The sequence below is a fragment of the Xenopus tropicalis genome, chromosome 4 (genome assembly GCF_000004195.4).
Source record: "Xenopus tropicalis strain Nigerian chromosome 4, UCB_Xtro_10.0, whole genome shotgun sequence".
Classification (NCBI taxonomy): Eukaryota; Metazoa; Chordata; class Amphibia; order Anura; family Pipidae; genus Xenopus; species Xenopus tropicalis.
This window is the reverse complement of record NC_030680.2, coordinates 103,323,329-103,346,090: the sequence shown is the minus strand read 5'-3', so window position 1 is coordinate 103,346,090 and position 22,762 is coordinate 103,323,329. Positions and strand designations below refer to the sequence as shown.

Sequence of the window (22,762 nt, the reverse complement as noted above, 5' to 3'; positions counted from 1 at the left end):
CATGTGCAAACGACTTCACTAAGACCAATAGACCTTAGTTTAGAAAGCAGTCGTTTGTGGGGAACGGTATCAAATGCTTTGGCAAAATCCAAATAGATTATATCTACTGCATCCCCACTGTCCAGATTCTTACTCACCTCATCATCAGTGAAATACTAAATGAAATATAGAACTTTTTTTGGCAAGCTTTTAGAAGGAATGCATTTGTTAGTAAGCCATTGCCAAGCACCCACACAGCATTCTTGTGTTCTTCAGCTATGCACATTATGTACTGTTTTTTACATACCCAGTCTTTTCTTTTGATTTGTATTTATTGCTTTGAGGTGTGTATGAAACTGACTCAGGGTTATGTTTAAACCTGATCACTGAACCATTCACTCGTTTTTTGCTTTTGGTAGTTCAAAATCAATACAAATAAATTGGAAAATGGATACGCAATAGTATATTGCAAGTTTAGAATCTAATCAAAGGGAAAAATCAAGAAAAATCAACAGCTACATACAGAGCAGTAGAAAGTAGATTACTAGTCAGCAAAGCTACCTAAACTGTCCCTCAAACCCCTGCACAGCTCTCTCCCTATGCTAACTCATCAAGCACACACAGACAGAATGTAAAATGGCTGCTGGGCTTCGGTTTATATATGGAAGGGAGTGGTCCGGGGGTGGTCCAGGAGGGAGAGCTGCCTGATTGGCTGCCATGTATCTGCTGGCTCTGGGGTGAGAGGTCATAATTTGGCTCCAGCTAAGGCGAACCCAAAATTGCGAACTTCGCTAAAAGTTCGCGAACTTGCGAACCTGCGAACACCCGATTTTCGTGCGAATTAGTTCTCCGGCGAACAGTTCGCTACATCTCTATTCATAATCCTTACTAGGTGGCTAAGAGCAAATGGCAGAGCATAAATGTTAAAGCATGGATCTTATTGCCAAGATATAGTAAATAAAACTGAAGTTAATATGTACAGAATAAAAAAAAATTACAGGTCTCCACAGAAATATTAAAGGTATTTACAATACATTATCATACCACTTATGTACAGAAAAATATGTCTATATAAATCATTGGTATTAAATTGTCAGGGAAAATCAAGCACTAAGCATGGCAGCTGCAAACAGAAAAGCAGTTACTCTGTATAATGAACATTATTGAAATGTAGGCAGTTAATATGAGTACTAAGTCAAAGTGAGACCTATTGAGTCTAGATATATATTTTTTTACATGTCTACTTGTCGTTATATGAATTAAATTTTATAGTATTAAGTGATTTGGAGAAATGCTGTGAATTTCAGGATTATGGGGCAGATTTATCAAGTATAGGCGAAGTATTACCAATACTCTACAATCCATTTTGCATACAAGAACAAATTGCCATTCCTTGCATGAGATTTATATCCAGGATTAACAATTCAGATTGGTATTAGTGCTCAGCACTGCTGCTCAACTGCTATGCACACCAAGACCACAGGAAATGAATATATTTGACTGCTGATGTGGGTATCGGCACTAAAAAATGTCTCGTTTTAAGTGTTTCTTTGAGGATCCAATCAGTTGCCTAGCAATATGCACATTTCAGCTTCCTTCAGTACACTCCATTATATCAGATATATTTTGTGTGCCCTGTGTTTCCTTTCTACAAAGAATAATAATAGAGTTGCCTTAGCTTATCAACTGTTTTTCCCATCATCCAGTTGTATTTTTGAATCTAAAATCATAGCACAGCTTTGCATATGCTATCAGGGGATGCTAGAAGTTATAGATCAAACTTCAGCATCTGTTTGCTGCAGGTGTAAAATACCATTTGTATGTGTGAGCTGATGTAAGGAGCTGTTATAGCCTCTGGCCCCTCCACCTGTTGCTGCCTTCTAACTCCCTATAGTAACCTTCAGCCTTCAGGTATGACAGACCTTTCAGTATGATATCAGCTTTCTGTGAGAGCTACACAGGGCACCCCAGCACTGTCCTTAGCAAACAGGATTCCTACAGGAAAAGATTTCAGGACAAATATTGATTTCTAGAACTGCACCCTGCAGTTCTCTGGTCTAATATATTCCTGATGCTTTGCTCCCATTGCACCCTGAAGGGCATTTTCTTCCAGTAAAATGTCAGAGTCTGTTTGGTAGTTTCCTTATGTGATTATTTTGCAGAAATGCAACTCTAATCCATATATGAAAGTAAAAATGCTTTGTGTTTGAGTATATAGATACCCAAGCAGAACTTTTCTATATAGTTCTATAATTATTCTAATGGTTCATTAAATACAAAGATATAATAAGTGTCTGTTACATCAATTTCCATTTTTTTTTTGTTTATAGATTTTTTTCATTGAAATGTGGTAATAGTGCTATGTAATCATGTAAAGTGGTTTTACTAGACACACACAGAAGCCATCAAATGTGTCAGTATAAATTAAAGCTTCTGTACCAAGTTACCAATGCTCTTTACTCTTACATAGCTACATACTAATTTGGGTTGAAAAAAATCAATACAGTAGTTCATCAAGTTTAACTCCTTCAGTTAGATATATATAGTTCCCTCCATAATGTTTGGGACAAAGACACATTTTTTTTTATTTACCCCTTTGCTCCTAAGTGTAAAATTTTAAATCAGACAGTTTCACCAGACTTTTTATACATAGAGGCACATTTACTAATCCACGAACGTCCGAAAGCATCCGAATGCGTTTTTTTCGTAATTTTTTCGGTATTTTTGCAACTTTTTCGTCGCTGTCTCGTTTTTGTTTGCATTTTGCGTGACTTTTTCATCACCGTTATGACATTACTGATATTTTCTGTGCCTTTTTCGTCGGCGTCGTGAAAAATTCGGATTGGTTTTTCCGCCGTTTACAATTGGTCAATACGAAAAAATCACGTCAGCGACGAAAAAATTGTGCAAAATACAATAAAGTCGGATTCGAGGATTAGTAAATGTGCCCCATAGTCTCCCTCATTTCAGGCACAAGAAAAATGTGCTTTTGTCCTAAACATTATAGAGGGCTCTGTGTGTGTGTATATATATATATATATATATATATATATATATATAATATTTGTGTGCATACATTCAAATATAGGATCCGCTATCCGAAAACCCCTTATCCAGAAAGCTCTGAATTATGGGAAGGCCATCTCCGATAGACTTCATTTTAAGCAAATAATTCAAATTAAAAAAAAAAATCCTTTTTCTCTGTAATAATAAAACAGTACCTTGTACTTAACACATATATACATATATTAAACTAACTAAATCTTGAGATATTATGGTATCTTTGGATATTATGGTGATTCCAAGAAGTCCAAGTTCTCCTTATTCTCCTGAATAATATCTGCCATTATTATATAACCTTGCACAAACTCACTGCCCTCGCCATGAAGAACCATTTGCATTGCTTCAAATAAACATTCATTTCCTCAAGTTTAAAGTGGGGGCCTCTGGTTCTTTTTTATTGTTCTATGTAAAAAATATCCTCTGTAATACATTGGTAACATCTTAAAATGTACTTGTAATGAGTAATCATATTTCTTTGCACACACCTTTTCTCCAGGTGAATACCCCAAACTTGGTATTCTTTCCCCATAGTTTGATTATTCTCTTTTACCAGTTTAGTTGCACATCTCTGAATACTTTCTAGCTCAATAATATCCCGTTTAAGGGCTGGAGCCCAAAACTGCACTGTATACTCAAAATGAGGCCTTACCTGGGATCTATAAAGAGGCAGAATTAGGTTTTTTATTCTGCACCTCCACATTCTTAGTATACCAGCTAGCAGCACATATTTGCTATTTCTTGTGCTTATACATAATAAATCACACTGTGATGGAAATAAAGGTTCTATAGAATTACACTGAAGAAGCTGTCAAATTTAAATCAATATTCAGTTGGTGGATTCCCAAAAGGTTCTGGAAAAAAGTACCATGCATTAAATAAGCACAAAAGAAATTAGTGACGCCCCATCTTAAAAACCCTTTTCATGTTTTCCCAGGCTCTCATAATTGCAAAGCCGATATGGATTCTTTTATCATAAACAGTCCAACAATTCTAGGACAATGTGGTGAGAAGATAATGTGTAGGCCTTATATCTTGATGGGTGAATATTTTTTAATGGGAACTAACTGTGCAGATGACAGAGTTTGGCATGTGCTTTGTTACATGACTCTGTCCCCTGTGGATGTGACTGGCAGTCTTTGCGGGAACCCTGATAATCAAGTATAATTAACAATAGCAAAGATAGTTAAGAAGTCCAATAGTAGAGAATCCTGCAAATTAGGCTATGCTGTGAGGAAATGCAGTCCTTATAAAGTATCATTATTTTCTTTAGTACCTTTATCTGTATTTGGAACATAAGGCTGTATTACCTTCTTAATTTCCATTGGTAGTTTGCAGGATAACAAAGTAATGCATTGCTTGTAGCAAATACAGAAAGAAAGTTCCTCTATGGCTCCAGTGCAGGCACATTAATAAGCATTTATCCCCAGGCTGAGAATCCACCATGTGTGGCAGTGCCCTTAAGGGCCCAGTAACATCAAAAATATGAGAGGGTTTTGTAGTTTCAGCAGCACCTCTACCGTTTATATAAATAAGCTGGACATGGCCAATTAAAATAATAACTGGAGTGAAAAACATTTTGCTGCCCTGAATATTTTTGGAACTACAATATATCTCTATAAACATCTTTGGAGCTAAATGATGAACCCTATATACAAAATAAAATCTGAATTGAATAGTATAAGGTAAATGTACTGTAAGAAGTCAGAAGGGTTAAAAGGGGGCACAAATGCTAACCCAGTTTTACCTTTCAATATACAAAAGTGGCAATATTAATTGCCCCTTACCTTCTTATTACCTTGAAATCATACAGAGGAAAGGATAATGCACAGGAGATTTTATCTTTATTTTGTGATGTTATACACAATAAACTCACATGATAGCATTGATTTTTACTTAGATAAAATACATTTATAGCAATTTACAAATTATTTTTCCATTTGAAAACATTTGCATAACATTTTATTAAACACATTACTTTACATAGAGGATTTCTTGTTGAAAAACATAGTCATATTTTATAGTCTTTATTCAATAAAGCACAGCCTCACAAAGAAATTAGTGCCCTCTTTAGCAAGTAAGAAAATTAGAAATTTAAAAAGATGCCATCTGGTAATTGATTGTTTTGAAATTAAGGTATTAGTATAATGTAAACAAAGGTGACATTTACAAAAGGCATTTTTCTTTATCAAATATCTATGTAGGTGTCTCTTTAAACAAGTGACTAAATTTGTTTTATCTGTAGTCCGTGTTTCACAATATACTATGATTTTATTACGGCATTTATAAAAAACAGATTTTGGCACTTTAAGTATAAAATAATTTACATGAATGTGATTCATGTAAAGAGCACAGTTTCAGGGTTTGCTGAAACACTCAGAAATCATGTTTAAGACTTTGGAACGCTTGAGCAGAAAATGTCTCATTATACCTGAACTGTACTGAGTGTTGAAATCATTCAAACTATAGTTCTATATTGGTTACTAAACTGCTGAAAGACAAAAGGGGAAGAAAATGGTATGCCAAAAGGGCAAAATGTAATTTACTGGATTCATGAGTTTGCAGTGAATGGTTCATTGCATGCAAGGATATAATGCAATAACATGGGCAGAGTTCGCTCTTTCTACGATCCATAGCAATGCACTAGCGCTAACTAGACTATTTCATTTAGAATAATGAAGAAAAACATCTGGTAGATTATGGGTTACTTTCCTGACACAAACTCTACCCATGTTGTGGCTTTCAGAAATACGCAGAATGGTGTTGAACTGTACAATCTAGTGCTCTAAACAAACTAGAGGTTTATAAACACTCTGCACGCTGCATGTTTTTCAGCTATATGAAGGCATATTGATGTCTCTTGTCATTTTGCAGTATTCTTATTGATTATTGTTATTTTTACAACTATAGTCACATAAGTTCAGGGAGAATTAAAAAAGCCCCATTTGCTGAAAAACAGTACAGAGCATGAAAAGCACATGTTCCACTCCAGACATGTAAATGTTATATAATATAGTCTTTTCAATTGGATCAAATGGTTTTAAAAATGATATCTGATAATATTTTAAAGTTGGTCTTTGTCAGAAACAGATCAAAATGACTTTAATTTGAAGATGACCACCTATCATATATCCAGAACTCTTGCACTGCCAGCACCATTCTTAATGCAACACATCACTGCACTGAGCATTGTTCTCTTGTGGCCTGACATGTAGCATAGAGAGTGTGGATGTAGGACAAAAAGGGCAAAGGGAGGTATGACAGAATATTGCTCTACATGTGTTGCACAGACATTTAGAAATATTTTAACTCTTGGGGGGGAGGCATATTTAGTAAAGGGGAAATTCCACATGGAATTATTAGAAAATACTCTAAAGACCCATATAAGGAAATCTGGATTCAGAATATTTTGTAAGAATCCCTTATCTGTACTCTTTAAGCATTATTATGTCCCTAAGTCAAACATGGTTTTTGGTAAAGAGCCAACTACCATTATCGGTTTCTTCTGGAGTGACAAAGTAGACTGCCAGCAGTCTAATTGGTGACTTCCTTTTGCAACAGTAGTTTATTGGCCTGAAGCTGCTTGAAATGCCAGTCAGGAAAACAGTGACTTGTCAAATCTGACAGTCAGAGCTGTCCTCCTTTCATGAACTATGTTTCTGTGGATCTTTTATGGTGTATGTCTATTCTTTCTAATACAGTGACCATGACTTAAGCCATTTTAAGCAACCCATACAACTAAACTAGCATTGTCAGATTAAATGCGCTGTGATGTAACTGTTTTACTAATTGTACCAATGCTACAAATGTTCCTGTGCCAAATGCCACAACTTACATTATAGTTACCATATTGCTTACATCTTCACAGACATTCCTTGTATTGTGCCTTTCTTTGTGCTACCATGTTCATCTCTTGACTTAAGCATCTTTTATGAAATCTGTGTAAACACCAGGTCTACTACGGGGTGCTCCCAATAACATCCACAGGTTATTTTTGCAGTATTCTGCATTAATAAGTATCTTTTAGTTAGCTGCTCATAAAAACATTATAGTATACCGTTATGCCTATAATACATTAAACCCTGTTTTGGTGTGGGATTGTGAAGGTAGGAACATCATAAAATGAGGATAAAAACATTCAGAGTGTCTAAATTCTTCATGAATAATGTCAGTAGGAATGTCCCTAATATTGAGCACCTTTATTTCTTTAGTATGATCTGCACTTAATAAATGTTAAGCAGAATACAGAAATAATAGCTAACAAAAGAAACAATAATACCATGGTGAATAATACCCACACTTTGTAAAAATTAACAGTGTGTACGGATCCACACCAAAATCTGGAACGTTGAGTGTGATTGATCCACATTTACAGAGCTGTATGTCCTATTCTATACAAAGGCAGTCGCTACTACCTAACAGAAGCAACTTGACTGTCAAAAGAAGAACACATTAATATTCCTCATGTGCTTTAGCTGATATGCTATCTAGGCTCAAAGCACCACATCTTTGCTTTTAATTGTTATTTTAGTGCATAAACTGCAAATGTAAATATTATACATTAAATAAATTTTAATTTTTGCTGTCAAAACTATAAATTATTTTATTTAGGTCATAATATGTCTGAATTGGCACATTCATGAAATAAAGTGTCTAAAGTCCATTACTCATTTTCTAGATAAATCGCATTTCTTCCTACAGTCGCTTTTTGTTCAAGGAAATTGATTGTATAATGCGTTTAATTCTTCACATTGGTTTGACTTCTATGCATTGTGCTTTTTTCAACCCTTCTGCACCAGTTCCAAATCTTCTCCATTCTTCAGGAAAGTTTTACCATAGATCATTTGATCATTAGTAATTTGGCACATGTAATACTATTTTTAGCATTATCTCCCAAACTAATAAGAGCACAAGCGTTATCAAAGTAGTATTCATTTATCTTAAACCAATGGAAATCTCACATATTGTTTCATTCTTTGTATGTGCGAGTAGGTGAAGTTCCTTTGTAGAAGATGTTTCGAGTGCTCTCAGGGCTGTTACTCCTCTCTGGGATTAAAATGATATTGCCTTTTCTTCGTAGAGTAGAATCTCGGCTCGAAGCAATAGAAACAGTCTCTGACCCAATTTCACTTCCCTCAACTGGTGTAACTCGTATTGTAGTGATTCCATGAAGAAGGTGATCATTTTCTATGTTGCTTCTTTTTCTTTCCGTTGTTCCAAAACTGTCTTTTAAGGATTCACAACTCTCAGAGTCTCTGTTGAGGTCATTCAGCTCGTAGGCTTGCCGCAAGGTACCTTTCTCAGGAGCTTTCCATTTCCATGATCCACTTCCTTCCCCTTCTAAAGGCATCTGGATAATTGGCCTGTTGTTTTCTGGATGGGCTTCAATTCGTACAATATTTGTTGGTTCGTGTTCTGTAAGAGCCTTGTACCTGATCGAGCCAGTGCAACTAACTGTGCTTCCTTCTGAACTCTTTGGACTCCCTTGAAGCATTCCTTGCTGCTTTGACATGGCTATTACCTGCATGATTCTTGGTTGACTGTTACTTCGACAAACAACACTTTTCTCAGCCACTTTAAGCCATTTTGATCTGGCAGAACTACATTTTGGAGATGTGGTAAGGATATTCTCGTGAGTTTCTTCAGGAATGTGCACTAACTGGGAGGATCCAGGCCGTGACTGAATTGAGACTCTTGGCCCACCAGGTATTCCAGTATTGTTGCAACCTGGAACACTGCCAGGTTGCAATTTAAGGTAAGAATTGCCTGGTCCAATGTGCTCTCCATTAACACCAACCCTCACTGGTTCAGAGCTTGACCTCATTTCTATTATCCTTTGTGGGGAAAGCCCAGCCTCAGTCTCAATGACCTGCAAAGATAGCTTACGGCTTTCATTTTTTGTCTTCCATTGGGAAAGGAGTTGCTTTGAACGTGCTGAATCCATTGATGCGTGAATTGTTGCATTTCTTCTAGCTGGATCTTCTAAAGATGGTGTATGCACCCTTGGCAAAGTATTGCTAAATGTTACCATGTTTTCTTTTCCCATAGGGCTTCGTGGTGTGATTACTTCTACATCAGTACTTGCTCTCTTAATATTTGTGAGAGAGCTTGACTCTCTATGATTTCGGGTCAAGATATTTTCTACATGATGGGCAGCGATACCATCAGTGCTGTTGCCATTCTTTCCTGGTAGAATCCTATTGGCATCTTGACTTATTTCTGTTAAAGATCGTAGAGGTTCTCTAAGTGGAGGAGGTGGCTTCTGAGGAATGTTGTCTTCACTCGGCTGAAAGTTTCCTACAGCATAAAGTCCCTAAACATAGGAAAACGTGGATGATAAAAGCATAGTTACACATTAATTGAAACTGAAGTACAATGTTGGCAGTAAATGTTAGTGTCAATCCCATCGTGCTATAGTTATGAGTTTTATGGTCTGAGCTTTGATGAGGGAACCCTTTGCCACATACAACTGTAGCCAAATACCTTTACCATGTTATGTCTTTTGTGTTAATAAAGGGAAAAAAATACCAAAATTTGCCACCAGGTGATCTATGGCGTTTTCTATTGAGTTTTGCTGGCAAGTCTTTGCCCTCTAGCACCATCTAGAGGCAGGATTTAATACTAAAAAATGGTGTCTGGACATGATGAGACAAAATGTGAAAACTTGCTGGCTGTGTCTGTAAAATAGTCTTCTGCAAAGCTTTGAACTACGGACAGAACTGGTTACGGCAAAATCTATTATATACAACATGTTTTTCAAGAAGGTTTATTTAAAATAGGAGGTAGACCAGAGTACACATGTTTGTGTTTACAACTGGTTTTGATTTCTAACCCTGAATTGACAAATAGAGAAGGTTTTTTTTACTTTACAAAATAAAACTTTGTAAATTACGTGTAAATACTGATTTGGATGTAATTTAGTGCCAAACTAACCTAGACTACCATTCTGTTGAATGATTTAATCGAATAGTATAACTGGTTTGTAATAGCTGCCAAATACAGAAATGCAGAATTCATACCTGATTCGCCTCATACACAACTCTAGCATATATTTTAACATAGGGTAGAGCTCAACACAGTTCACAGAGAGGAATGCTCTGTTTTTCCTTGTATAGAATTTTAGGGGGAATATTTATCAAGGGATGAAATTAAGATGAAATTTTCATTTTTTGCTAAATATGCAATATATAACTAGAATATCACCTTCTGTCTTTTCTAGAACATGCCTTTACTCAGCTTATGATGCAAATAATCTAATTTTAAGATTGTACTAGGAGTGCTGTACACAGCTAACATAGATTTAAATATCTAAGCCATACAGTCACATTCTTTCTCCTAGTGAAATGAATAGTGTGCTGTGTGCTCTGCTTGCACTATATGGAAATGCTCCATCTGGAAATTCTTTTTTCATTAGACAGTGATTTGTAACAATGTGTACTGAGCGGTTGTGTAAATAAGTTCCTTACCAAATATATAGCAATGCCTCCTCCCAGTAAAAATCCACTGTAAACATCAATAGGGTGATTCTTGTACTGCGTTATACGTGTGAGGCCACATATAATTCCACATATTATAAAGGAAAACACCAACAATGGTTTCAGCAGCTTAGAGGAGTCTGTTAATGTAGCGTTGAAGTACATCTATGAAAGAAAAAAAATGAGAGAAATAAGATTTTTTTTTAATTGTGGGTTTATGTTTAAAGAAGAAGAGTGTATTTTGTGCTTTATATATCATTATTATTCTGCAACATTTAGGGGCAGAATTATTAAAACTATAACTTCCCTCTTTTTTTATTTAAAAAAAAAATTCAAATAAACTCATCTCCAAGAATAGAAAAAATAGTAGCGGAGCACCACAAGGATAAAAGTAAAATCAGTCTTTATTCCATCATCTATAAAAGGCACATGTAAATCCAAAGGGACCTACGCTTTAGAAGTTTCGTGGAATCCCGCCATTTCCTCAGAAGGATGCTTCTGAGGAAGTTTTGGGATGCCACGAAATGCGTAAAGCGCATGTCTGTTTGGATTTACATGTGCCTTTTATAAATGATGGAATAAAGACTGACTTTTATCCTTGTGGTGCTCCGCTACTGTTTTTTCTATTTCCTGTTGTTGGGACCCATCTGGGAGTTGGTCTGCGAGTAGCACACTTGGGTTCGAGCGGTAAGTGCTCCCGTGTATTATCTGTACTTTGTATTCATCTCCAAGAATGTCTGACATTTATCAAAGAATCTGAAATAAAAAAGCATGTGTTGGAAACATTGCAGAAAAGTTTTGAAAACTCAGAATTTTCCGACTTGCCGCATATAACTTGCAACTGTACAAATTTTCGCACCAAAACCAGCATCAAACATTCAAAATCCTCTAAAGTTTAGTAGCAAAGAAAGTTCTTCCAGGAAAGAGAAGAGAGCTCTGCCATTGACTTCTACATGATCTCGACAAGCTTTAGCTAGTAAACTGTCGGATTCGGCTTTTTAGTAAAAAAAGTAAATCTTGAAAAAGTCGTAACAAAAAAATTTTTTTTGCGACTTTTAGCACTAAAAAATTAGAATCTGAAAAAAACCCAAACAGTTAGTAAATGGACCACTTCAATTTTAACCTAATATGGCAGCCATGTATCCATGAATCTATCTGGAATACTTTGTACCTTTCCCATTTCTTCTATTTTATTTTTTTAAATATAGATTTAACCAAGACTAATGTTTTATCTTATGCAATAATTAGCCTAACGCTGTTTTATTTTATTATGTATAGGGAATCCCAGATACTGTGACCTTGACAAAAATGAATTATATAGCCCTGCTTGATGCAAAATGTTTTAATTTCTTCTTTTACATTTTTATTACGGTAACAGTCTGGAGCCAATTGATGGGGGGAGGGTTTAATAGGAAAAAAACACTCAGAGACAATTTGCATATTTTAATTGGATTTTCTTAAAGACGAGGCAGGTAATACACTGGCAATGGAAAAGTTGGAACAGCCACCTCCATCAGATCAATTGGTGGAACATGTATTAATGTATTGTATTGGTGGAACATGTATTAATCTTTGGGGTTCACTGAATATTTTATAATTTTGTGACAGACATTGCTGGTGACGTTGCATTAATACAATTGGCCAGTGACCTTACCATTTGACCCAGATTTAGCCAGTGTTCAAGGTATTTGAAGGCCAAAACCTTGGTATCCAAATGGAAAAACTTATACAGGTACAAGATCCGTTATCCAGAAATCCATTATGCAGAAAGCTCCAAATTACAGGAAGGCAGTCTCCCTAGACTCCATTTTAATCACATAATTCAGATTTTTAGAACAGACTTCCCATTTCTCCATAATAATAAAACAGTGCCTTGTACTTGATCCAAACTAAGATATAATTCATAATATCTGAGCAAAACAATCCTGTTGGGTTTATTACATGTTTAAAGGAGAAAGAAAGGTAAAAACTAAGTAAGATTTATCAGAAAGGGCTATGTAAATACAGCCATAAGCACTCACAGAAAAGTTCTCTCTGTCAAAAGATTTGTTGTGTCTGTTTTCCTGTGCCAGAGACATGCAGCTCTCTCCTCTCTCCCTTCTCCTTCTCTCCCCTCCCTCAAGAATGCTAAGAACTCCCCCCCCTTAGGAATGTGGATCTGAGCCAATCAGCAGGAAGCTTTCTCATAGTCTTACAAACTGAACATGTACACTGGTCTGGGTCTCTGTGCAGGAGCGAGGCATTATGGGAACTTTCTTTACACAGCTCAGTGTTTTTTCTTCTTGTTTGGCTTCTGATGCTCTGAACAGGTGAAATATGGGGAGACTTAAGGGCACTATTGAGAGAACTGAAGGTATGCCTGCAGCTTGAGATTAACTCTTTATTAGCTTTCCTTCTCCTTTCAATGATTTGTAGTGCAGTCATTGGTAGTTCTATCCAAGGGGCCACAGGACTAAGACAATGGGATAATATGTGTATATTTATAGGGCAGGAAGGATCCACTGTGAATCTGTGTAGATATTTTTTACTGGTTCTGAAGGGGAGAGATTTCTGTGCATTTCTGTCAGGGGATGTATAAATTTAGCTCTGATACCCAGTACATTCGGTTATAGTAAGGTTCTGCCTCTATTCAGTATAGACTTTGGTAAAGAATACAGCTCAGCCTCCATCTATAATATGCGCTACAGCAGAAAAACAGAAGTGGGATGCATTCTCCTGTAACTTGAAGTGGGTTAATGTGTGGGACTGAACAGAACATGACTGCTTTCCCTGAAGAATTAATTGATACTTGTGCAAGGTTGGCTGCCTGCCTTGGCTGCTTTCACCATTTAAACGTAGGAGGGAGAGAGATGTATTTTCAGCACAGTTAAAAGCTTGTCATTGTGTCAGTCAAAATCTGATCTTATACGCTTCTAAATGTAACTGAATATTTCATATGCAAAACTGTTTCTTCCATAGAACTTTATGACCAAGTGACTTAAAGGAGAAGGAAAGGCTAAGTCACTCGGGGGTGCCAAAATGTTAGGCACCCCCAAGTGACTTAGATCGCTTACCTTTTACCCCGGGCTGGTGCCCCTGTACGGAGAGAACAGCCCCGGGGTAGCAGCGAGCGCTTCCTACTTCCTATTCGCTTGCGCTGTAGAGTGAAAAGCCGAACTTAAACAAGAAAGTCGACTTTTCACTCTACTGCACATGCGCCGGCTGACGGATTTCGCCGGAAGAAAAAAGAGGAAGGAGGAAGCGATTGCAGCTACCCCGGGCTGGTGCTGTTCTCTCTGTACAGGGGCACCATCCCGGGGTACAAGGTAAGCGATCTAAGTCACTTGGGGGTGCCTAACATTTTGGCACCCCCAAGTGACTTAGCCTTTCCTTCTCCTTTAAGCTGGTTAACCTCTTGCATGCCATTAACATTTATTTTAAGCCATAAGAAAGCGCTTGCAATGTTATTTCTCCCATTATAATAGTTTTCCAGGTAGAAAATTTAGAAAAAGTGCCACTAATGCAATCATTAGTTCCACAGGGGTTATGTATAAGGTTTTTTTCTGTTATGGCTGGTTATTCAGTTACACAGCAATAAGCTAGAATTCCATCATACTGTAGGTGTTTAGCAGCAGACCAGTTGGTATAAACAACCTCAGGATCTGTGCTGAACATTTTGTAATTGAGCTATACAAGAAAAGGTTATTCGCTATTTGTAACATGTTTTTTACAAAGATATACAAAATTAAGTATCTCATGCACCATGTTTTCTACCAAAAGAACACAAGTGAACTGTCCATATTACCGTGCTGAAGTGAGCAGAGTGCATAGGAATGTACATTGGATATAAAAAGTCTACACGCCCCTGATAAAATGTCAGGTTCCTGTGCTGTACAAAAATGAGACAAAGATAAATCATTTCAGAACTTTTTCCACCTTTAATGTGACCTATAAACTGTAGCACTCAATTGAAAAACAAACTGAAATCTTTTAGGTGGAGGGAAGAAAACCAAAAAAACTAAAATAATGTAGTTGCATAAATGTGCACACGCTTAAACTAATACTTTGTTGAAGCACCTTTTGATTTTATTACAGCACTCAGTCTTTTTGGGTATGAGTTTATCAGCATGGCACATTATGACTTTGCAAGATTTGCCCACTCTTCTTTGCAGAAACACTCCAAATCTGTCAGATTGCGAGGGCATCTCCTGTGCACAGCCCTCTTCAGATCACCCCACAGATTTTCAATCGGTTTCAGGTCTGGGCTCTGGCTGGGCCATTCCAAAACTTTAATCTTCGTCCGGTAAAGCCATTTCTTTGTTGATTTGGATGTATGCTTTGGGTCGTTGTCATGCTGAAAGATGAAGTTCCTCCTCATGTTCAGCTTTCTGGCAGAAGCCTGAAGGTTTTGTGCCAATATTGACTGGTATTTGGAACTGTTCATAATTCCCTCTATCTTAACTAAGGCCCCAGTTCCAGCTGAAGAAAAACAGCCCCAAAGCATGATGCTGCCACCACCATGCTTCACTGTGGGTATGGTATTCTTTTGGTGATGTGCAGCATTGTTTTAGTGCCAAACATATTTTTTGCAATTATGGCCAAAAAGTTCAACCTTGGTTTTATCAGACCATAACACCTTTTCCCACATGCTTTTGGGAGACTTGTTTTTGCAAAATGTAGCCTGGCTTGGATGTTTTTCTTCGTAAGAAAAGGCTTTCCCCTTGCCACTCTACCCCATAGCCCAGACATATGAAGAATACGGGAGATTGTTGTCACATGTACCACACAGCCAGTACTTGCCAGATATCCCTGCTGCTCCTTTAATGTTGCTGTAGGTCTCTTGGTAGCCTCCCTGACCAGTTTTCTTCTCGTCTTTTCATCAGTTTTGGAGGGACGTCCAGTTCTTGGTAATGTCACTGTTGTGCCATATTTTCTCCACTTGGTGATGACTGTCTTCACTGTGTTCCATGGTATATCTAATGCCTTGGAAATTCTTTTGTATCTTCTCCTGACTGATATCTTTTAACAATGAGATCCCTCTGATGCTTTGGAAACTCTCTGGGGACCATGGCTTTTGCTGTGAGATGCGACTAAAAAAATGTCAGGAAAGACCAACTAGAGCAGCTGAACTTTATTTGGGGTTAATTAGAGGCACTTTAAATGATGGCAGGTGTATGCTGAATCCTATTTAACATGATTTTGAATGTGATTGCTTAATTCTGAAAACAGCTACATCCCTGGTTAGAAGAGGGTGTGCACACTTATGCAACCACATTATTTTAGTTTTTTTGTTTTCTTCCCTCCACCTGAAAGATTTCAGTTTGTTTTTCAATTGAGTGGTACAGTTTATAGGTCACATTTAAGGTGGAAAAAGTTCTGAAATGATTTATCTTTGTCTCATTTTTGTACAGCACAGGAACCTGACATTTTACCAGGGGTGTGTAGACTTTTTATATCCACTGTAGTTCTGTGTTCGAAAAGTTACATTATTAACTACATATTAATCGTTTTTGATCTGGATGCACCTAATCAGTTTTATACATACCTTGAGGACCGAGTTAGCAATTTACTTTTAATGGAAATAGGGCAAATATAATTTTCAGGGCCCTGTATAAAGCAGGGTTGGTCAAACTATGGCACTTCAGTTGATGTTAAATTATAACTCCCACCAGGCCCTGGCAACCTGTGACTGTTGGAGAATTAGGAAAATTGCTATTCAATTATAACAGTGGGTGTTCAGGTTGGTCAACACTGGTATAAATCAGGAATTATAATGTCATTATGTTCCAAGTAGTATCGTTAATTAGACAATCATAGCATTGTGAATGTCAGTTAAACTGCATATAAATGAATGAATTGCATATAAAGAGAGAGGAGACAAGTAAAGCCTTTGTGGGGGTGGATAGGCTTTTATACTTTTTGCTAGACTCAATGGGAAATAAGAGTGCAATCTTATGGAAATATCAAGAATTAGGTTTCTCCTATAGTATAGAACACTAGCACCGGGTGAAATGAAAAGGCTATTTTTCAGAACATATAAATAAGACACCATTTTGGTTATTACAACTATTTCTCTAGGTAAAATTATACACCTATCTCTGTTACTTAGCTCCAGCCTCACTTTGCCACTGTGTGCTCCTTTCTCCCTCTAACTTGCTGATCAATCTCAGTGTTTTCATTTTATTTTCTTTTATGTATGTAATGTATTTCATCACTCACAACACATTTCTTTAGTACAGTATAGTATTTGTGAACTGTGTACACCTGAGGTAGAAAAAGCAAAGTTCATGGTGATATTTTTTACTCAAATTGATCTGAAACTCCCTACTCTGCTTCCTTCTACCAATCACAGGAAATCAAGGATATTTACTTATTTTCAGAGGATAGTAAATGTGGTTCTCTCTGGCTCGCTCTCTATTTGTGTATACATATATTTTTTGCAAAAGGGAGTGCCTCAATTAAATGAAAACTATACCCCAAGAATGAATATTTAACCAAAATATAGTTAATATCATATTAAGTAGCCCATTAAAATGTTTCCAAACTAGAATATATATATATATATATATATATATATATATATATATATATATCTGTAAATATTGCCCTTTTAAATCTTTTCCCTTGAGTCACCATTTAGTGATGGGCTGTGTGCTCCCTCAGAGATCACATGACCAGAAATAATGCAGCTCTAACTGGAAGATGTGTGGGAGCAAAAGACAAAACTCTGTCCATTAATTGGCTGATGGGGCCTAGCATGTATGTGTGCCTTGGCTTGTTTGTGTGCACTGTGAATCCTATGAGTATTTACTATTTAAAATGGCAATTTTCTATTTAGGATTATCTATTTAGGATTATCAAATGGCACATACTTCTAAAAAGTATATTTATATGAAAATTGTTCATAGATTAAGTAGGGTTTACATTTAAGCTGCTTTATGCAGTAATTCTATTACAGCTTGTAGATTAAAGAAGCTATTACCAACCTCTTAGGTGTAGCAGGAGAGCCTTGCCAACACTGGCCTTCACCAATGGCCTTTTGGGGCCCCATAACTTTCTGCTACGGTTCTGGCAAGGATCCTACACACTGCCAAGGTGGATCCAAAGACCACGTTACAAAAGGGGTAAGAGTCACAGTGAAAATGTAATGTAAAAAACCAGGCAAGAAGTCAAAACCAGCAGGACAGACAACAGCAAAGCTTAGCAAGGGTCTGGGAATCCCAGAGCTGGCTTGGGCAATCAAAACAAAAAAAGGAGAGCTATTTGAATTTGACACTAAACGTCATTGAGCATACAATGTATGCATTAATGCATGTCCAGCGACATCAAGTGACATAATAAGACAGAGTAATGAAATACGCAAAAAGATCAAACTATGTAAAATAAAAAAAAATGTGTACAAAAGTAAATTATTTTCCAACATCTTCCAGTGTGATTTACTGCATGTTATACAATTAACTGTAAGAAATAACAATATGAATACCCTTAAGTCAATCTTCACTACAAGGAATCAGTTGACTTTGTTAATACCTATGGCAGTGGTCCCCAAACTGTTGGGCTGGAGGGTTTGGAGCAGCGGCAGGAGGGAGCTTGGGCAGTTAGGTGAAGGATTAGGGAGAATGGTCACTTGATCTCTCTTGTTTTTTTTAAATGTACTTTTAAGTTTTAGATATTTTGATCTGTTTTGGTCCAATTTTCAGGAATACCTTTTTGTATAAACTATAAGGACTAGATAGATCTGAAGACAATCTACTTACAGAAATGTAGACAGCTGCAAATGCTGCAAGGGTTGCATGTTGAGAAGGAAACGACTTTCTGGCAGAAAAAAGACAAAAATGAAAGTTTTACAATTCTAGAGGAAAACTTTATTAGTGCAGCATTCAGTGTACAAACTGTAGATACATGCTGACTTGCTTCCATGACCATAGGTCCACAAAGAACAATAGGCTTCTGCTGTGCAGCAAAGATCTAAGAGACACAACCCCTTTCTGTACAGTGCAGGGATGTATTTCAATTGTGAACTAACCAGAGGCTATCAACATACTTACTTAAATGCATGTATTTGTGCACAAGAAAATGCATTGTAACAAAAATGGACAACAATGTGTTAATTATCCCACTTGCGCATATTAAAACAAATTTTTTTAATTCCATAACTGTTAAAATCTACTAAAGGCATGGGGTCAACGTAATAAAAATATTTTTTTTATTTTCAATTTGTGCAAGAGTGATAATTAACAGGACAGGAGTTGGTCAGCAATTGACTTTATAGGACCCCACAGTCAAAAATGGTGCCAAGTCTAAGATATCAGATGCAGGATGATTGGAAGAGGGCCGGTTACTGCACAACTATTATCACTTGACTATAAACCCTACAAAATAATCACCCAATCACTGAAAGCCATATGTTGAGCAATTAACCTCACTATTACCTACAATTTGTTTCTAGTAAGACTGCATTTTCCAGGAACACTTCCTGCCCTGGAGGGCCAATGTGCACAAACGAGCTAATTAATTCCTGACTCAAAATATTTATTTACTCTTTACCTCCAAAAGTATTAGATGAACAGTGCTTCAAAATTCCATACCTCCCAGAATTTATAACTCCAAGGTCCGAGCCAGAACAAATGTCTTCCAAAACATATGGATTTTCTTTGCAGGATATATTTAAAGAAGTGTAGTTAGGTTTACACACAGTCAAGAAATATGGGGTTTGGTAGCCAGTTGAGAGTTGAATAATGTCAGTTATCAGAGCAGTGGAACATAATCCAAAAACATGGACCCCTACAAGATAAACAAAACACAATAGCATGCAGCGCTTAAGAAAAATATTTGCAGAAAAACTTATTTATGGAAAATTTAAGTGTTGAAAAAAATATTGATAGAGAAAAGCCTGCTGGTTTTGTAAGGGGATAACCAGATTGTTCCACTATACATAATATACAAGAGCTATAAACATATTGTAAATTATATCATTTTAAGTGATGATTTGTGATGTAATCTGCGCTTAGTGACATCTTTTGTTACATGACCCACTGAAACTTGTGTATTAAATAAATTACCCCCTGTTGTAAAATATAATGATATTAGAAGTCAGAGTTCACAGTTATGAATCTTTGTAGCCTGTAGTGTATGTATATATATATATATATATATATATATATATATAGCCACCAATTATTCCATCTGCTAAATTTGCTCACAATATCTGCTGGAAGGCTGCAGGGGAACTCCTGCCATGACGCAAAAAGAGAACCGTCTCAGGCAGCAGCCCACCTCTCATTACCAGGACAAGGCAAAAAGTCTCTCCTGGTTACTTTAAGAGCTGTATTTCCAGTTATTAAACCAGAAATTTAGCTCTTCTAGTGCAAAGAATACAATTGCGCTCTCTGCACTAGTGATGTGGCCCTTTCTGGACCCTCTCTGGCACTGGAAAGTAAGTGCTGGGCGTGAGACGGGGCTGCATTACAAGAGGCACTTCAAGACAGCTTAGGGTCTAGAATTTCCCCTGCCAACTTGTAAATAAATTAAGTTAATTTGCTTAATTAAAGTAGGGGACACTTAAACTGAGTAGGGGACACTTATAACCAATCAGGCATTGTGCAAACTGCAAGCGGCACAATATGTGCTTTTAAATGCACTATGCACATTGCCTTTGCTTCTTACAGGATTTCCCCAGTTCTTTGCACTCAGTTTTAGACCTGCGGTTTCCCCTGTTCAGCAGTGCTATATATACTGTCATTTCTTTTAGCAGCAAACTATCATGTATGGCACAGTGGGGAAATGGTAGCAATCTGTGTAATGTAGAAATAATTAAAGATACCTATAAATCGGACAGCTCTTCTAAGGAAAGAGTTAAAGTTGCATCCTCCAGCATTTATATTGGCTTCTGCTCCTATTCCATTTCTTCTCTTAGACAAGCAGCAGTATAATACACCTTCTCCTACCATGATCTGAAGGGAAAAGGAGAACTGTAAGTGATCATTATTTGTGCTGTAGATAATACATATTAAAACAGAGAGGTAACCTTACACAAATAGATAACAGTGTTTGCAGAGGAAAAGGGAATAAAGAAGAAACCCATAGAGTTTATACATTTCCATGCTAGTCCTTTAAAATGGGATTGGTACATAAGATATTCCCCATGTAAATGGTTAAATGGTCAGTTTACAACTGTATGGTGCTGCCTGTCATTTCTCTATGCTTTTCAATAACACTGCCACCAACCAACACCTCAGTGATTACACAGTCCCCCATGAGCAGGGCACCGCATTAATGGCTTCTGCTTTCTGCATAGTTTGTAAAAAGTTTGTTTTTGTTTGTTTGTTTTCCTCTTGCTATCTATTTATGGTAATGTTTTATGGCATGTTTTATAAATAAAATATAGTATTATCAGTATACTGTAACACTACACAATGATGGAATGAGCTACATATATTTTGTTGCACATATGCTTTGTATTGCTACTTTTATATTTGTTACAAACATCAGCTGAAAAGCTTAAAAAAACTTTACAGATGTAGGTAAAAATAGTGCTGTAGCAGACATTCAACTATAGTTGCAAGAATATCAATAAGTGGCTACTATAATTAAAGGGGAACTCCACCCCAACACAACTTAAGGTTTTTGAAAAGTAAACATTAATTCAAGCAACTTTGCAATATACATCAATTAAAAAAACATGCAGCCTACATGATTTTTATGTAATTACTAAAACATTATTTTGCCCAGTCCTGCACTTAAGGGCAAATGCCCATACCTAGTGCACTCTTACCTTCCAATTTGTGCCTGTATGTTACCCAACCACTTAGATTGTAAGCTCTACGGGGCAGGGACCTCCTTCCTACTGTGTCTCATACCACATGGCACTTACTCCCTGTGTATTTATACTTATTAATTGTATTTATTATAACACTTGTCCTCCCTGTGTGTAATTTTGTATGTTGTAAGATTGTACAGCACTGCGTACCCTTGTGGCGCTTTATAAATAAAGTTATACATACATACATACATACATGGAGAATGTACAAATGAAATCAATTTTTTTGAAACAAGATCCTTCTGTGTAAGTCCCATCTGTAATGGGCAGAATACCTCCTTGTTCAACATGAATACAATGAATAGGGCTTGTGCTGTACTTACATTTTGCTTTTGGTTTTAATTACGAGTGTGGCTCACAAGTAAAAAAGTTTGTGGATCTCTGATGTAGAGGGATTATCTGGGCACTGGTATTCTAATTGCCTACCTTGCAAGGTACCAAACATTGCTGTTTACCCTGTTTAGCTCCAGAAATAACAAAAAACATAGATTTTATTATAACCCTGAACTGTTAACCCCTGATGAAAGTTAATGTGGGGCTAACTACTCAGATAAGGGCTTTTCCAGAATGGAATGCATTTCCATGAAGACATCGAAAGTGTTGCTTTAAAACTCTATTCCTGATCTCATTCTGGAAATCTAATCTGATTTTTGTGATACATAATTTGTACTTAAAAAAAAAGAGATAAATAACTAAACATTAAAAAGGCTTTCAGACGCAAAGGAAGTAGTTTGAAAATTATACATTTGCTTTTAGGTGATTGTTCATTGCCTTGAAATGTATTACATTTTATCCCTGATCCTTTTCAGTGTACTATATTTTTGATTCTGGAAAGAGTATTAAATAAAAAGCATTTCAAAGTGGGACTATTATTATTAAATGCCAGTTATTAATACAAAAGTGTTGAAAGTGTCTCTACCTCAGCTGACATATTGCTTTATTTATTACATGATCTAAAAGATCTTTTACAAAACATGAGAGGTAGAAGCTACCATGGAAAATATAAAGCAGTAAGGTGGCATATGAATAGAATAGCAAGGAAATTATCATTATTTGTGTGTTAAACTTAAAAAATAGCAAATTTCTGCAAATTAAATGGCAGAAACAAATGGCATCAACTTGCATTGTATGTAATATTTTGGAATAAAACCCACTCATGTAAAATTACTTCAAATTGATACTGGTGCAAACATCTAAATATTTACTCAGGTGACATGCCAAGTCTTAACATTTGACTATATCTACTTAGATCAGATCAGCTGCTACACGTAATACAGCTTCAGATATTAAGATATTAAGATATTAAGTGACAAAGTATGTATCATTAATCTAGGACATAAAATACATGGGAAATATATGGTTGGTACAGGTATTGGACCCGTTATCCAGAAAGCTCCAAATTACGGAAAGCCTATCTCCCATAGACTCCATTTTAATCAAATAATGCAGA

The 22,762-nt window shown here is 36.5% G+C and overlaps 1 protein-coding gene across 1 annotated transcript in view; it reads right to left on the bottom strand.

The window, feature by feature from the left end:
- Window positions 1–4,864: 4,864 nt before the first annotated feature.
- The window catches only part of plppr4 (phospholipid phosphatase related 4), a 40,390-nt gene continuing 22,492 nt past the window's right edge, over window positions 4,865–22,762 (bottom strand). Inside the window, exons 3-7 of the mRNA XM_002933790.5 lie at window positions 20,317–20,446; window positions 19,082–19,277; window positions 18,251–18,308; window positions 10,506–10,679; window positions 4,865–9,352 (exon numbers count right to left, since the gene is read on the bottom strand). Coding sequence (XP_002933836.2) covers window positions 8,009–9,352; window positions 10,506–10,679; window positions 18,251–18,308; window positions 19,082–19,277; window positions 20,317–20,446 — 1,902 coding nt within the window. The 3' untranslated portion in view covers window positions 4,865–8,008. The remainder of the gene's footprint in view (window positions 9,353–10,505; window positions 10,680–18,250; window positions 18,309–19,081; window positions 19,278–20,316; window positions 20,447–22,762) is intronic.